The following is a 13782-nucleotide window of genomic DNA, read 5'->3' as shown; positions in this document are numbered from 1 at the left end:
TTATTGTTGTTTTCGGATTTACTTATCTGGATTTCAAAATTCATCCGTGCGCGACTGGGTAAAGAAAGATTACTCAAGTTCGTGTTACTGTTGGCTTCACGAAATACAATTACAGACGAAACTCTTTACTTACATAATGTAAGGAAGCGGTTACTGAAACATGAGTAAAATGCATGAGAAGTTAACCGCAAAATAAGACCAAAAACAAAGAAACTTTACTGTAACCAATGGCTTTATATGGTTTCAGTTAAGTAACCGGTTACAAACGGCTCTGGAGCGTTGGTATTGGATAATGTTTTTAAACAAATATGGTGTTTTTTATTACTTATGAAAGACAATCTTCAATTGGGTGAAATCGTAAATAGTTCATCAGCAGGTGAGGCTTTCTGTCCTATCTCGTCAGCGCGCGCCTGTGCAGTTGCCATTGGTAACCGTCGTCACGTGATTTCTTAATTTCTACATACAGAAAAGGTGAAAAACCCGTATCAATACTCAACAAACGTTTGCTCGAAAATTCGGAAAATTTACAAATGTTAAGTACGACAGAAGTTCACATTATAAGAGCTCGTTGAGTTTTATAAAACATTTAGCAATAAAAGAAGCCGCAAGATAAAAAAGGTCGGTGCGTTTAGTCTAACAGTGACAACAGAGAAGGTTTCCCAGTGAAGTGTAAGACCCATGTTTCCGCGAATCAAAGCAACTTTTGATGGCGCATCATCGATCACTGGGACAACTGTTCTGCCAGCTGCCTGTCAAGAGGAAAATAGATCGACGTTCTTCCCGTCAAACCAAGACTTCGGCCAGTACGAATCCACCTATTCGCGCGGTGGCCGAGTAACAGAAAGGAAAAACGGGTACAAATATCGAGGTGAGGTATTAATAAAAAAATAAAAGAACGTGTCAGCATTAAAGAGTGCGCAAAGTACTGAAAAAACTGGTTTTTTAAACGTAAGTGTAAGAGATTAGAATTGTTTTCCTAACACTATATGTAACCTAGCTCGGTAAACAAAATAGTCCGATAAAGTGAACATTAAAATATCTTGTAAGATTTGTTGAAACGGATGAACATAGAAAATATTAACATTTTATAAGATAATACATACTCGAATATTTAACGTGTTACATATTAGTAAATAAACAAGGAAGGTAGTAACTCGAGTGCCCAATTTTGTATTCTAAGTGATAAGACAGTAAACATCGGTTTTGTGTAAAAGGGATAATATGATAATAACTTAAGTTTCACCATAACGTCCATAACAAAGTTTGAATATAAATATCACGGGTATTACTAATCAATTTCATATGCATAATAGTAGCATAAACAGCATAAATATCAGGTACATAAATATGATCCTTCCCCCGCAGTAGTTTAGTATTACGTCTGTAGATTTTAATGTTAAAAATTAGGTTTACATACCCCTGGTGATAATAGTACAGAAACTCTATGTGTAGCGTTAGGCTTAACAGCAAACAAAATATAATAGTAGCTTGAATATATACATATGCCGTGAAACCTTATAAGTGTAGTAAGTGTTGGTATAATTAGCCTAAAGTAAAGACGTAGTGTGGGATCACCTAGAGTCAAGTGTATAAAATTTATAATGAAAAATATAGATTTAGTTTTAAACTTAAATCATTTTGAACTAATTTTTATATATTTAATCAACGAAGACTAAATTAATAAATCAGACATATTTCCAGTTTTGTTGTTTATAAATTTCATTTTACATTTTAAATACATGGATTAACAACAATATTGTGTTGTTATTAAGCAACATGACATGAAAACATCTTCGGACTCTCACCACTAAAACCGGGTTTCGATACCTGTGACGGGCACAACACAGATATTCCATTGTGTGGTTTTGTGCTTAATTCTAAACAGACCTCAGCATAAAGAGCATTCTTAGAAAGTAGTGTTACCAAATCGCACTGGTCTCTCTATAAATTAGTTGTTAACCTAACTGATTTCCACCAATAGCTTTTCTATGAATACGCCACAAATTTATTTCATGAATGATCTTAATTTTGATTGGCTCACAAAAGAATTTACTGACGTTGGATTCCCTCAACTGTACTCTCCTGTCTCTTTATTGGTCAAGCTGGATTTTTTGACAAATTAGTCGCTGTACAGAATATACATAATATTAGATTAAGTACAAATACTCTTATAACAACTGTTACCAAACTATAGATCACTAATTATGTTTGTAAAAAAGATATACATTTTAAAATGTTCCACACAGTTTAAATTATTTTGAGTTTCATGGCTTTCAATATAAAAGAATGGGAAAAATACTTCAATAATAATATCAAAATTTCAGTAAAACTGGTAAAATTCAATTACCAATGCGATTTTCATGGTCGTTCGCTCTGAGAAGTTGTACTGAAGGAAAGAGTGAGTGTGTTGGATATAAACTATTTGAACTATAGTGGGAAACGTGACTAACTCAGGTCACGTGCCTTAAACATGCAGTTGAGCTCGAGCATCGTGGAGTGACAGATTTCCAAGTTTTGGTCAGTGACGTGATAGTCAGGACTGGCCAAATAAAATCAGATTAGCAATGGGTCAAGTTAGCGTGTCCGACTGTAGGACAAAGGGTCTGGGGTTCGAGACGCTATGCTACTAACATGTACTTATAACTGTATGTACATTATAAAACTGACTGTTACTTCTTTTATTCGGTCAAAGAGTCGAACAAAGTACTTTCTTTAACGGCGGGTGCTTCTGACTGGTTGACTTTCCTTTTGTTAGGAATTTAAAGCAAGAATCAACTTTACGTGAACATTCTACCACCACAATGATGTTTTAAAAACATTTATCTACACTGACTACTTTCCCGCTTCCCATTTATTTTTGAAGCACCTCATTTTGTATAATTTGTAATGATAGTACAACATCGTATATTTTGGTTCGTTGTTCATTGGTAAGGAGCCAAAATTCATGTCCTGTAAGAGGAACCGTTGACTTCAAATTAGTTGTATAACAAACAACAAAATCCAAAACCTCGGCACGGGGAGGGGAACTTTTGGTTGTGTAACAAACAGGATGAAACTCAGTTTTTCAAGTCACATAAAAGCATGTATGAACCTCGAGATATGTGAACAAATCAAGTTATTGAACGAAAGTGGATGTTAACGTTCAGATACTGAACTTTTAATAAAGTTGCTGACGTCGTATTTTCCCTGTCTCTTCATATTTGTGTGTTAGCCAAGAATATTTTTTTGCGGACGAACATAAGGATATAATATGTAATACAACACAAATTAGTATTGCATGTGTTTAGAGGCCAGGTATATCATTCTGGACAACAACACTTGTTTTATGATCGACTAAACAAACATGTTTTACCATAACACTTGTTTATCATCGACTAAACAAACATGTTTTACCATAACACTTGTTTATCATCGACTATATGAACCATGACTTTGATTATTGTAACACATGAGGCTTTATTATCTCTGGTAACAGCAACAGGTCTCGTTAGCAGCGGTATATAACAAAGTTTGGTTTAAAAGCTGTCATTGTTTTCACTTGAAAATGGCCTAATAGTTAAAAAGATCGAGTCAGAATCTGCAGGCATGGGGTTAAACGCCGTTTAACATGTTCAACCTTACAATTGTGTGTATGTGTGTGTGTCATTACCACTATTCCTTGGTAAAGCAAGAGTTGACGGGTAAGTAACGTTGAAGAGATGCCTTCCTTCTAATTAATAACTTCGAAACTAGATATGACTATGTAGATGGCGCTCAAGTAGAGTTACGTTTAATTCATAAAAAGAAACGTACTTGACAACTGTACCGAATAGTCTTTGTGGTTAATGGCGTAAACCGATATTTATAATAATGACTAGATATTTTGGTAAATATTGTTAATTTGTATTAGTATAAAAACTTACTCTTTGATTTCTATAGTAACTTTAGAACAACACGGAAAAATACTTTGTTGGGCTTACTTATAAATTATCTTTTCATTTAAGAAATTTTCATGAACAAACTTCAAACTATGAAAAATTAGCTTTCTAGTTTTTAGGCGACTTCTTTACAACTTATTGTTTTTTAGTTCTACAAAATAAAACTCTCTGTAAGTCTTCAATAAGTATCTCCGTGATCTTAAACTATGTAAGATTTCAATAACCAGCTCCGTAATGTTAAACTATATAAGACTTCAATAACCAGCTCCGTAATGTTAAACTATGTAAGGCTTCAATAACCAGCTCCGTAATGTTAAACTATGTAAGGCTTCAATAACTAGCTCCGTAATGTTAAACCATGTAAGGTTTCAATAACCAGCTCCGTAATGTTAAACTATGTAAGGCTTCAATAACTAGCTCCGTAATGTTAAACTATGTAAGGCTTCAATAACCAGCTCCGTAATGTTAAACTATGTAAGGCTTCAATAACCAGCTCCGTAATGTTAAACCATGTAAGGTTTCAATAACCAGCTCCGTAATGTTAAACTATGTAAGGTTTCAATAACCAGCTCCGTAATGTTAAACTATGTAAGGCTTCAATAACCAGCTCCGTAATGTTAAACTATGTAAGGTTTCAATAACCAGCTCCGTAATGTTAAACCATGTAAGGCTTCAATAACCAGCTCCGTAATGTTAAACTATGTAAGGTTTCAATAACCAGCTCCGTAATGTTAAACTATGTAAGGCTTCAATAACCAGCTCCGTAATGTTAAACCATGTAAGGTTTCAATAACCAGCTCCGTAGTGTTAAACTATGTAAGGTTTCAATAACCAGCTCCGTAATGTTAAACTATGTAAGTCAGTTTTAATAATTTTTATTGCTTGCCGGACATTGTAATGACAAAACAGCCACTAATATTTGCGCGATCGTTGAACTTGGAGTTTATGTTTGAAAATAATAAAATTATTAGAGCGATAACTATTTTGGAAGTTGAACATTTAGTTGATTTGAGTTGATAGATAAAAAAAGACACATTTGATCCACTTGTTGTGGAGCGTCAAAAATACGTCAGGTTAGATACGTGGTGACAAAGTGTCTCCAGGTTAATCAAATTACTTCCTTTCAGTATGTAACCATTAATGTAAAAACACCAAGCTAATGTACACTGTGAGAATCTCCATAGGTCAGAGGGAGAACCAAAAATTTGATTTAATGGTGACACCCTAACCTTTAGCACATACTATAACGAGCAGTCTGTCTAAAATCTTAACTATCGGATTATTTGGTTAAAGTTGATAAGACATAAGTCATTCAGTCATAGTTTCATTGATGATTTGTTTGTTTGTTTTGAATTTTGCACAAAGCTACTCGAGAGCTATTTGTGCTAGCCGTCCCTAATTTAGCAGTGTAAGACAAAAGGGAAGGCAGCTAGTCACCACCACCCACCGCCAACTCTTGGGCTACTCTTTTACCAACGAATAGTGGGATTGACCGTCACATTATAACGCTCCCACAGCTGGGAGGGCGAGCATGTTTGGCGCGACTTCATTGATGACGAAAAGAGGTTTGATTTACTATCTACAATACTGTAAGTAAAAGTCGTAAGAACCGAGTAATATATATATTTAGAAACTAATATATTCATTGTTTCGTGGTTAAGGCACTTGACGTATCCCGGCATCGAAACCCGGCGCAGAAGATACTCGCCCTTTGAGCCATGGTGTTTTTATAAAGTGTGGCCAACCCCACTATTCGTTACTCAAGAGCAAACCAAGAGTTGGCAGTGGGTGCTAACGACTGGTTACCTTTCTTCTAGTTACTACTTGAAAATTGGAAACAGTAAAAGATAGCCATAGTAGATTTACTATAAATAAAACAAACTAATATATTAAAACTAAGTTGAATAAACGGAAACTGCGCCTGATTTAGAAACACAAACGTAGAGGACGACGTTTCTATAGTTATCCGCCTTTCGTCTTCAAGTATCAAATAACTAATATATTATTCTGTTATAATTGTATAACTTCAGTATCTGATAAATAAAAAGTATTATTGCGTGTGTAATGTTCACTTACCTGTATAATAAATATGAATACTAAAGCAGACCTGAGGTAAACGTCATATTCACACAAACAATATTACTAACAATAGTCTACGAAACAACATGAAAATCCAAATTATCTTGTAAGACATCTTATTTTAGCGACTTGATGGCCTTTTGAAACTAAATTCAGTTCTTTGTATAATACTTAAATATTAAATCAATTATTTTATTATGAATATTTTATTTATTTATTATTTATTTAGAAGCATCTGTTTATCATTGCATTTGTTGATTTCGCCTGTGAAAGATAAAACATACATATATAACAAAAGGAAAATGAAATGTGGGTGATGGATGATGTGGCGGCATCTGTCGGCTTTATCTTTAATTATATCAAACATTCTTTGCCATAAGTCTGAAGACATGTTAAGAAAGTACAGATTTTATATCTTTAGAACACTTAGAACAAACTTACACACACGTGACAAAAATCGATCAAACATGGGGCTTAATTATTATGAAATAATAATTTTCGACAGCAGGTTACATTCTTAAATGTATCACAATTCTAGTATTACAATTTGTTCGTTGTTGAGCCGAAACTACACCGTGCCACAAGTATCAATCTGGTTTTTGGCTGTTTGAGTCCTGAGAGTTATCACTGAGGAACAGTTTAGTTTGAGACTTAGTTTTGACTTTTTTACTTATTTATATGACTGAAGGGAAATTAGACAAACAGAAGATTTGTTTGAAGTTTATTTTACTATTATATTGTAGCGACTCTATCATTTGATCAAACTTTCTTTCTTTATTTTTCTTTCTTTGAATTTTTCGGGTAAATTAATCTATTTTGTACTTGTTCTTATGTCACATTGGCCATTCCCATGTTCCAAGTATATTGATTATTTAAAATTCACAAGATATTTTAAACTTGTGCGTGGTATGCCGTAATGCCAGATGTAAAACTAATATATTATATATCCTGATCACAGATGGCGCTAGTATCAGAATTATAAAGATGGTAATTTTGGGGGAACAGCTGTCATATAGATGTGTGGTTAACTAATATTGATGATTGAACGACCTATTTCGAATTTCACCATAAACACAGTTATTATTAGTATTCTTAGGGGAGAAACGGACATTTGTCATTGTTAACGTTTTACATAGGTAATTTCGAAAGCAAAAACAGGGGAGCTCGTATCTTTGTCATGCACATTAATCTGTAAGTACGTTACTTCGTAAAGCAAATTTATGCCATTGGTAAATAAATGGAAAAAGCAAAATGCGGATGTGATAACAATAGTTCCGTGTGGACTTACGTATGATTCATTCTTCACACGTTCCTAAGCAGTTTTCCAAATAGTAGAAATGACTTAAGCCGACTTAAATAATTAAAGAGTAAGGCTATTATTACATTGTTTCTAAGGTCAATAAAGTTTTGTTTCACATTTGCGGATAATATTGATGTGAAAACTAAATTATTTTGTTTGGGAAAGTAATTTATGCCAAATTTGGAGTTTAAAAGAAATGTGTTTTATCTTTTCTTCTTCCTGGTAGAGAAGTGTTTGGATTGGTACGATACAAAGGTAAAATAACATCTTTTAACTTGATTATGTAACTTGTGATACAATTCAGTGTAACTGACACATAATGTATACCTAATTAATATTTACGTTTGCCATTTGCACCTCAAACGTAAAGCATAAATTTTTCATTGTACTGAAACAGTTTTAATACGTGTACGTTATTTTTTTATAAGTTGTTATTAACAGAAGACATCAAAATGGTCATAATATAAATTACATAGATGCATTCATGTGGCCTAAATAGTAAAATTATAGAACTAAAATGAATATTCGTCTTTTCTAATAAAACTGAATTCAGTGTCTTTTGTTTTTAGCACTGTTTCCTGGCCAGCATTGGGGATCGAATCCCTGATTTTAACGCTGTAAGTCTGTAAACTTATCGCTTAGGAGGCAAACTGAATAATAATAACGTTATCAAAAGTATTATTGTAGCAATTAATATGATTTTATGCTGGCTTACCAACTTGTATTCTATTATAGAGCTTTCAGTTGGTCTGTGGTGTGGTTTTTAACACTCATCAGCCATTCTATTGTCTAATGATGGGTAATATCTTTTATAAAGTTTGTTTGTTTTAAATTTCGCGCAAAGCTACTCGAGGGCTATCTGCACTAGCCGTCCATAATTTAGGTGTGTAAGACTAGAGGAAAGGCAGCTAGTCACCACCACCAACCGCCAACTCTTGGGCTACTCTTTTACCAACGAATAGTGGGATTGACCGTCACATTATAACGCCCCAACGGATGAAAAAGTGAGCATGTTTGGTGCGACGGGGATGCGAACCCGCGACCCTCAGATTACGAGTCGCATGCCGGACCATCTTTTATAAAGAGACGGCAGTAATAAGAATATGATTTGCTTGCTTGAAAGTATATATAGTTTCCTTACATAAAACTTATTCTTGGATAAATATATTGGAAATTACTTTCCATATTTGAACCCGGTTGCTGAATATAAATTACCTTAAGAAAAATAAAAAAAATTCGTTGAATGTAACAGAAAAAAACAAATCGATATGTAGTTCAGTATTAATGTTCACAACAATACTTCTGTGCGGTCGAATTAGCAAGTATTTGTAATGTTCCAACTATAGGTATCATTACACCTGCACTCGCATAAGTGAAGGTTCGACACGTATCACTGAAAGTTTAGTTGGCAGAGACTCGGTATGTGAACGAGACTGGGAATTTTAAAATATAATTTTCCACATATTTTGAATTGTAGTTTCCAGGACTTCTAAATTTGGGTCCCTGATGGGACCGCAGTAAGTGTTTACAATCCTAAAATTACTTCTAAATTTGGTTTTGTTTGTTTGTTTGTTTTGGAATTTCGTACAAAGCTACTCGAGGGCTATCTGTGCTAGCCGTCCCTAATTTAGCAGTGTAAGACTAGAGGGAAGGCAGCTAGTCATCCCCACCCACCGCCAACTCTTGGGCTACTCTTTTACCAACGAAAAGTGGGATTGACCGTCACATTATAACGCCCCCCCGGCTGTGAGGGCGAGCATGTTTAGCTCGACGCAGGCGCGAACCCGCGACCCTCGGATTACGAGTCGCGCGCCTTACGCGCTTGGCCATGCCAGGCCACTAAATTTGGTTCCCTGGTAGGACCGCAGTAAGTGTTTACAATCCTAAAATTACTTCTAAATTTGGTTCCCTGGTAGGATCGCAGTAAGTGTTTACAATCCTAAAATTACTTCTAAATTTGGGTCCCTAGTGGGACCGCAGTAAGTGTTTACAATCCTAAAATTACTTCTAAATTTGGGTCCCTAGTGGGACCGCAGTAAGTGTTTACAATCCTAAAATTACTTCTAAATTTGGGTCCCTAGTGGGACCGCAGTAAGTGTTTACAATCCCAAAATTAAGGATTCAATTCCCATTTTTGGACACAGTAGACAGCCCGATGTAACTTTGTTATAAGGAAACATACACGCGTACAAAATTGAATTAGATTTTTTTATAAACTTATTGATAGATTTTTTTAAATAACCTTTGTTACGTATTTATTGTGTTTTTAAAATGTAAGATTATTCATTGAAATGCCATCAATGCTTACCTTTTTAAGATACTTAATAGAGTATTACGTATTTTATAAAATTACTTCTTATGTTTTTGTTTATTTGTTCAATACATCAATACATTTTTTTTTCTTCAGGAAACGTTGAAAATGGTGGACAGCGTCGGTTACGCACTGCCTATTCTGATGTCCAACTGCTGGAACTTGAAAGAGAGTTTCGCTTTAACAAATATCTATGTCGTCCTCGACGTATACAGATTGCTGTCTCTCTTGCCCTCACAGAACAGCAAGTGAAAGTCTGGTTTCAAAACAGACGAATGAGATACAAGCGTGAATTAAAGACTTGTTCGAACAACGCAAAGCACGACACAGGGAAAGATAGCGTGGAATGTACGACAGAGAAGAAAGAAGTCCGTAAAGAATCGCTAGTCTCAACTAAGTGTATTTCTTTGTCAAGAGAGAGAACCCCTGAAAAATGGGGTGGTCCCATGGGACCAGGAGAAATAGCTACGAAAAATCGAATCAGTCCCGTCGACGACACTGACTTCACACATTTTCAGAAAGAACACGAAAATGACAGCAGACAACACATTTTCACTGGTAGTTATAAATACAAGATGCATACTTTCGAAAACCAGCCGAGTTATTGTGGAAAATTTGCATCACTAGATGGAAAACAGTGTGAAGACTTAGATAGAGTTACGTGTGATGCTTCGTCCCATAATACAGAGTATTATCACAAAGTATTAGCTACGCATGATGGAGAACTAACACTTCCAAATACTGAAGTTAAAGCAATCGAATATTCGTCAAATACCCTCGTGTCTTCGAGTGAAAATTGTGGGAAAATAATGAAATCAGGTACTCAAGAAACGCCGACTGAGAAATCACACAAACTGCTCCATATTACTAATGACTGTGAAGAAAACAATGCCAAAAATCCCAGCGTCCGAGTCTGTAGCACTGGCAGTTTTTCTATGCAGTCTTTATCCGAAACACGAAAAGTTTGGAACAATGCAGAAAGCGGCTGTCGTGAGTGTATTACTCCTAACTGGGGATTTTCAAAAATCAGCCCGAAATGTGAACTTTTCCAAAACCAACATTTTTCTGAACCAAGTGTCTTTCCAACTACTCTTTTTGTGTCTTCACACCAATGTAACCAAACAGTCTTTTATAATGCTGAAGCCGACACGGAGGTTTTGTCTAACGGATTTTATAATAGTCACAAAAACTGTAACGACAGTAACCGGAATAGCGAATCTTTCAGTTCCTTATGTCAAAATCCTGTTTTTCATTACATAGCAAATGAGTCTGGCTCACAATGGATGCCTTCTGAACCGGGTATTATAAAGTCTGCGAAGTGCAAAAACGACTCGAAATCTTGCCCTGTAGATAACAACGTCCAGTTTCCGTCAACCGGCAGCTATTTCTATCCGCCAAAAACAACGCGGGAAACATCTCATGAAAGTCTTAACGTTCTGGGTGTAGAAGACGCTAATCACGATTTGTATAACAACGACATGCGCATGTACGGACCTCAGCAGGGCCAGACTTTCCAGACAACTAGGCCTGACAAGAGTTCTGTAACTTATATTACACCATTTCAGGCTCTTGACTCGTCTAGAAACGCTTGCATGGACGTGTACACAAACATCAGCTCCAAAATCGCCGAGGAAATTCCTTTCCAAACAACGTTTATAAACTCTGACAGCTTTGGAGATTCACAAGTACCTTGCAGTCTACCTTACTGGGCAGAGTCCAACACTCACGGATTAGAGGCTTGTCACTTAAAAAATATGAACTTAAACAGTCATAACTCTTATGAACTTTTACCGCACTCTATAGCTTGGAACCCTCAATGATATAACCTTTTAACCCCTATTGGGAGGGAAAGGAATAAGCCTTCGTTTTAATGAAACTGTTAGCTACACAGAGAGCATTTGTATTAGCTGTAAAAAAAAAGGAAACTGATATTTCAAGGCTCGATAATTTGTGCACGAAAAATTGTAACTTGTTCTTATGTAATTATGTAATCCAAAGATGTTCTTATGAAATTAAGTAATCCAAAGATCAGAAAGAAAAAAAAATTCTAGTGTGGTTTTATTTCTTCTATTAAATAATGATTTACTAATAATATATTTTCAAATGAATTAATGAGTAATAGTATTTTGGTATTATATTTTAGTGTATGAGGTACTTATGAAAATTACCTACAGCTCCGAGTGTGTTTCTCTAGAAATTAACTTACTATAATAATAAATTAGTTTGTGTGAAGCATAGTGAAGTTTTAGCACCTGTTAGAAGTATTTAATGTCTGGGTGTTTAATTATGTGCACGATGCGGAAGTTTAAAACGTGTAGAAATAGTAGAGTTAAAATTAGCTAAAATGATAAATTAATTATTTGATAACACATTACGCTACGCTGCTGTGTTTTAAAATGTGCTTACGTTTATAATTCAATATATATGTGTAACAAATTACTTAGTTCGCAATTTCAACCATCAAAACGGAACATGTAAAATTAGTCATTTTCGCTTTGTACTTGTTTGTTCTTAAGTACACAGGGGGTTCTATGCGTATTTCACTTCATTAGGGATCGAACCTCAAATGTTATCCCTTCAACTTACCTCTGAGCCATCAGGATACTGCTTATCGAGGTTCAGTGTGAGATGATTGAAAGTATATAATAAAATTTGTACCCCTTGCACCCACTGTTTCACCCAACTGATGTATGGATAAAAACTCCGTTCAGTTTAGTGTGGTACCGTGATTTATACTGAGACACCATGTAGATTGATAAATATAGTTTTTATAGTATTAACTAACATATCATGATATCAAATGTAAAGAAAAACTGGCTGGCTTTACTTGAGAGCATATAATTTCAATAATTCAGCAAATTAGCATCAGTAATAGAATATTTAATTACTATTTGAATCTATTTTGTATTTATATTTATTTCCGATAACACGCTGTTTTTTTGTTTTTTTTCATGTACTATGACACAGAAACGTCCGTGAAATAAACGTTTCTCTTTGTGGTTTGTATCATGGTGAAATACCTGATTGGTCTTATATTGGGTTGAGGAATAATTCGTGAGCGTTTTTTCAAGTTAAACAAATATATTCATAAATAAAACGCTTTCGCAAAATAGTTCATGTCATTTGGTAGATAATTTTTTGCTCTAATAGATGGTGTGTTTGATTTTCATATGTCTTTAATTTTTGCTTTCGTTTTCAGCTCATTAAATGGACTGTCAAGTGGACAAAATCGAGCATTTTCGACACCATCTGCTTTTCGCATTTAATTTCTGGCAATTTCGTTTAAAACAATGCATACTATATACCTAGGTATTACATGAAATAAAGTATCATAATAAATGTTTTGGGTGTAATGTGTTCATGCATTGAAGTATTGTATAGTCTTGCATGTAATGCTTGAATGAAATTATTTAAAAACGCTCACGAATTATTCCTCAACCTAATACAAATAATCGAATTTTTATCATCACGTGTTTTGTTGTTTTTTTTTTTCAAATTTCTGCTGTCGTTTTAAACTTAATTTTAGTACTAAAGATATGAAATCAGAATTTTCCATTATCACAAAAACGTTCTTCTCCTATTATTATAATTCAAATTCTCTGGTCTTAGCTTTTATCTCAAAGTTCCATATAAACTAGAATCTCTCTCATTTTTAAACTAACTAATTTTGTTTTTGTAGGTGGTTTATGTTCTCTGGAGTAAGTTCATGATATCTGCTCTAGTCTTTAAAGCACTCTATTTTTAACTTTAAATTATTCTATTGTTACTTTTAATTTAGTTATCATATCCATTATTGTATTCTTATTTCTCAGCTCTGTTCTCAGTATTAAACTGTACTCTTCTACAGTCAGTTTTTTGTATTCAGTTTTAACTAAGTTCTCAGTCTTGAATTATGCTCTTCTAACATTAATTTCACATCATACGTTTTTTATACTGTCAGATTTGAACTACATGTAAACATGAAGTATTTTCTGCACTTTTAATTATGCTTGTTCACCTTGGAAAGGAATGTACCTATTTTATACAGGAGGCATTAGATATTAGTTACCTGCTTGTAAAGCTTTTAGTCGATTATTCTAAGGCAAATAAAAGATAGTTATAAAACCGGTTTTTATAAGTTTTGAGTGCCATTTCTCAGTTGGTTTTTTTTGTGACGTAGTTAATACGTCAGAGTG

The 13782-nt window shown here is 34.5% G+C and overlaps 1 protein-coding gene across 1 annotated transcript; it reads left to right on the top strand.

Annotated features, from left to right (window-relative positions):
* The first annotated feature begins 479 nt into the window (after positions 1 to 479).
* Positions 480 to 13659, top strand: LOC143225063 (uncharacterized). The gene is made up of 2 exons (XM_076453762.1): positions 480 to 868; positions 9704 to 13659. The coding sequence occupies exons 1-2, from the start codon at positions 679 to 681 to the stop codon at positions 11425 to 11427; spliced, it is 1914 nt and encodes a 637-aa protein (XP_076309877.1). The 5' UTR covers positions 480 to 678; the 3' UTR covers positions 11428 to 13659.
* Positions 13660 to 13782: the final 123 nt, after the last annotated feature.

The sequence above is a fragment of the Tachypleus tridentatus genome, chromosome 9 (genome assembly GCF_004210375.1).
Source record: "Tachypleus tridentatus isolate NWPU-2018 chromosome 9, ASM421037v1, whole genome shotgun sequence".
In the NCBI taxonomy this organism is placed as follows: Eukaryota; Metazoa; Arthropoda; class Merostomata; order Xiphosura; family Limulidae; genus Tachypleus; species Tachypleus tridentatus.
This window is presented reverse-complemented; position numbering and strand designations above follow the sequence as displayed.